A 2,083-nucleotide genomic window follows, 5' to 3' on the forward strand; every position below is an offset into this window, starting at 1 on the left:
TTATCTATTTTTATCTAACCTGTGCTAGATTTAAAGCATGTCAGATTTATAGCGTGTCAGGGGTAAAGTCTAAGCAAAATGGATGTGCTGAAGCAAAAAAACTATACTCAACTAAGTTTATTCTGGGTTTCTATAGGCACCTCCTTTCAGAAACCCTTATCCATGCCTCTCTGCACTCTTTAAGAGAAATGGTTCTTGATCAGTCAGGCTCCTTTCTTTCTTTTAAGACACAGAGGGAGTTACTAGGTACAAAATGTTGAGAGGCTGCAAAAGCAACAACCGCTACCAAAAAACTCAGTAATCAAGATAAATACTATTTTAATACAATAGTTTTAGAAAATAAATTTAATGTGAAATAATTCTTGATGAACAAATATTAAATTTTTAAATAACAGGATATGACCTGCACTAGTACAATTCATGTTACTCATCTCACGGTAACCCTAGCCGTGTCAGATAGGATCTTTAAAATTTAGATACATCAAAGATTTTCATTAATTTTGACTTTTAAAAATATTGAATTAAAATATTATTTATCTAGATTACCAGTTTTTGTTTGTTTGTTTGTTTTGGTGCTCCCTTAAATTTTGCACCTGAAGTGACTATCTCACTCACTTTATCTAAATCTCAGTCCTGTCTCCAATTCACTCATGGCTCTCATCAAATGACCCAAAGACAAGGAACGAAAAAAGGAAACATATGTAGAGTTTATGGTTTAATTCAGTAAAGATTTTTTATTGAAGCAGGGTAAAGCCATTGCAACTAAATAATATTGGAAGGATAAATTAATGACCAGTGGCTACCCATTTTACTCAAAGCATCACCCTGTGTCCATAGTTCAGGTCTATTCTGGGGACACCAGCCCCAGTGTCGCTAAGAGAGACAAGATCTCAGATTCAGGTGCTGATCTAAGTTATTCAACATATCCCTGGAAAGTAACTGGCCCCAAATTATCACAAATGACAAGAACAAACCCCTCTATGGGAGTAATGCGGTAATTGCAGGCAGGATATCTGGTGCCTTCAATGAGACGACAGACAGTCATTTTAAACTTTGTCTCGCTTTGGAAGCAGAAAATGGTCGAACGATTTTGGCACGCTGCCTTCTTGGGAGAGTGGCAAATACTATTGATTTTCTGAGGCCTCTCATGGATGAAGACATGCTCCTTTCTACAAGTGTGATCAGGCTGCCTAATGGTTCTTTGTATAATCAGGTAGTTGCAGTATCTTGATGGAACAGGAACGTCAGTCTGAGGATAGTCCACATGCAGGTGCTCTAAGGTTGATATCACTACTTCCTCATTTACCTCATTTTCCCAGAACAGAAGCAGGAAGAAAATCATCACCATTATTATCATCAGGGGTAAGAGTCCCTTCACATCTTTGGTTTTAACGTCTGTTGAACAAGGAGACAGAAAGTAGCAAAGGATAGTCAGACTCCCCTGCACCAGCACCCGGATGCTCCCCTATCCCTGATATTTTATTTCCTTCTCTCTGCTCATGAAAATCATGCTGCCTCTGCAAGATCCAACTGGCGGTACAGCTCCCCAAGAAAAAGCCCTTTCTGACCTTTACAGATCTCAGAGTTTGGTAGTAAACTGTTCTCTAACTATTCCTGCTGTGCTTGTCTGTCTCTACAAGTTCTTTGATAGCAGGTACCACTTCTCCTATTTTTCTTGAATCCTTCAAAGCCTCCACACAGAAATGGACATATACAAGGTGTCAAAAACATCCATGCCAGATCGTTTTATTCATATTGTTGAATAACTTTCTTTCCTGTAATTTTCTCAACCCTAATTCCATCCCATTTCACATGACTTTAGTACCTTCTACTGATCTGCTCTTCCCAATTTCTTCCCAATTCCTCCTTGAGTCCATCCTGCTTGGCGCTGTGCCAGCAACCTCTCACCTGTCATTTTTGCTGTCGCTTTCACAGGTAACATAGCCTTTTGATCTGGGATCTGAGAAAATCCCTTGTGTCTTGCTGTTCCCTGACAATGACTGATAGGGAGTCAGTTGAATGTAGGGAGGACCAAAGAGGGAAGAGCAGAAAGGGAGGGAGCTGTAGCGTGTGTTTAGGCACC

The 2,083-nt window shown here is 39.7% G+C and overlaps 1 protein-coding gene across 1 annotated transcript; it reads right to left on the reverse strand.

Annotated features, from left to right (window-relative positions):
- Positions 1-913: 913 nt before the first annotated feature.
- Positions 914-1,357, reverse strand: RNASE12 (ribonuclease A family member 12 (inactive)). The gene has a single exon (XM_008064867.1). It carries the CDS (start codon positions 1,355-1,357, stop codon positions 914-916), a length of 444 nt encoding a protein of 147 aa, XP_008063058.1.
- Between the last annotated feature and the right edge of the window lie 726 nt (positions 1,358-2,083).

Source organism: Carlito syrichta, unplaced genomic scaffold, assembly GCF_000164805.1.
Source record: "Carlito syrichta isolate Samal-C Ts95f unplaced genomic scaffold, Tarsius_syrichta-2.0.1 Scaffold308087, whole genome shotgun sequence".
NCBI lineage: Eukaryota > Metazoa > Chordata > Mammalia > Primates > Tarsiidae > Carlito > Carlito syrichta.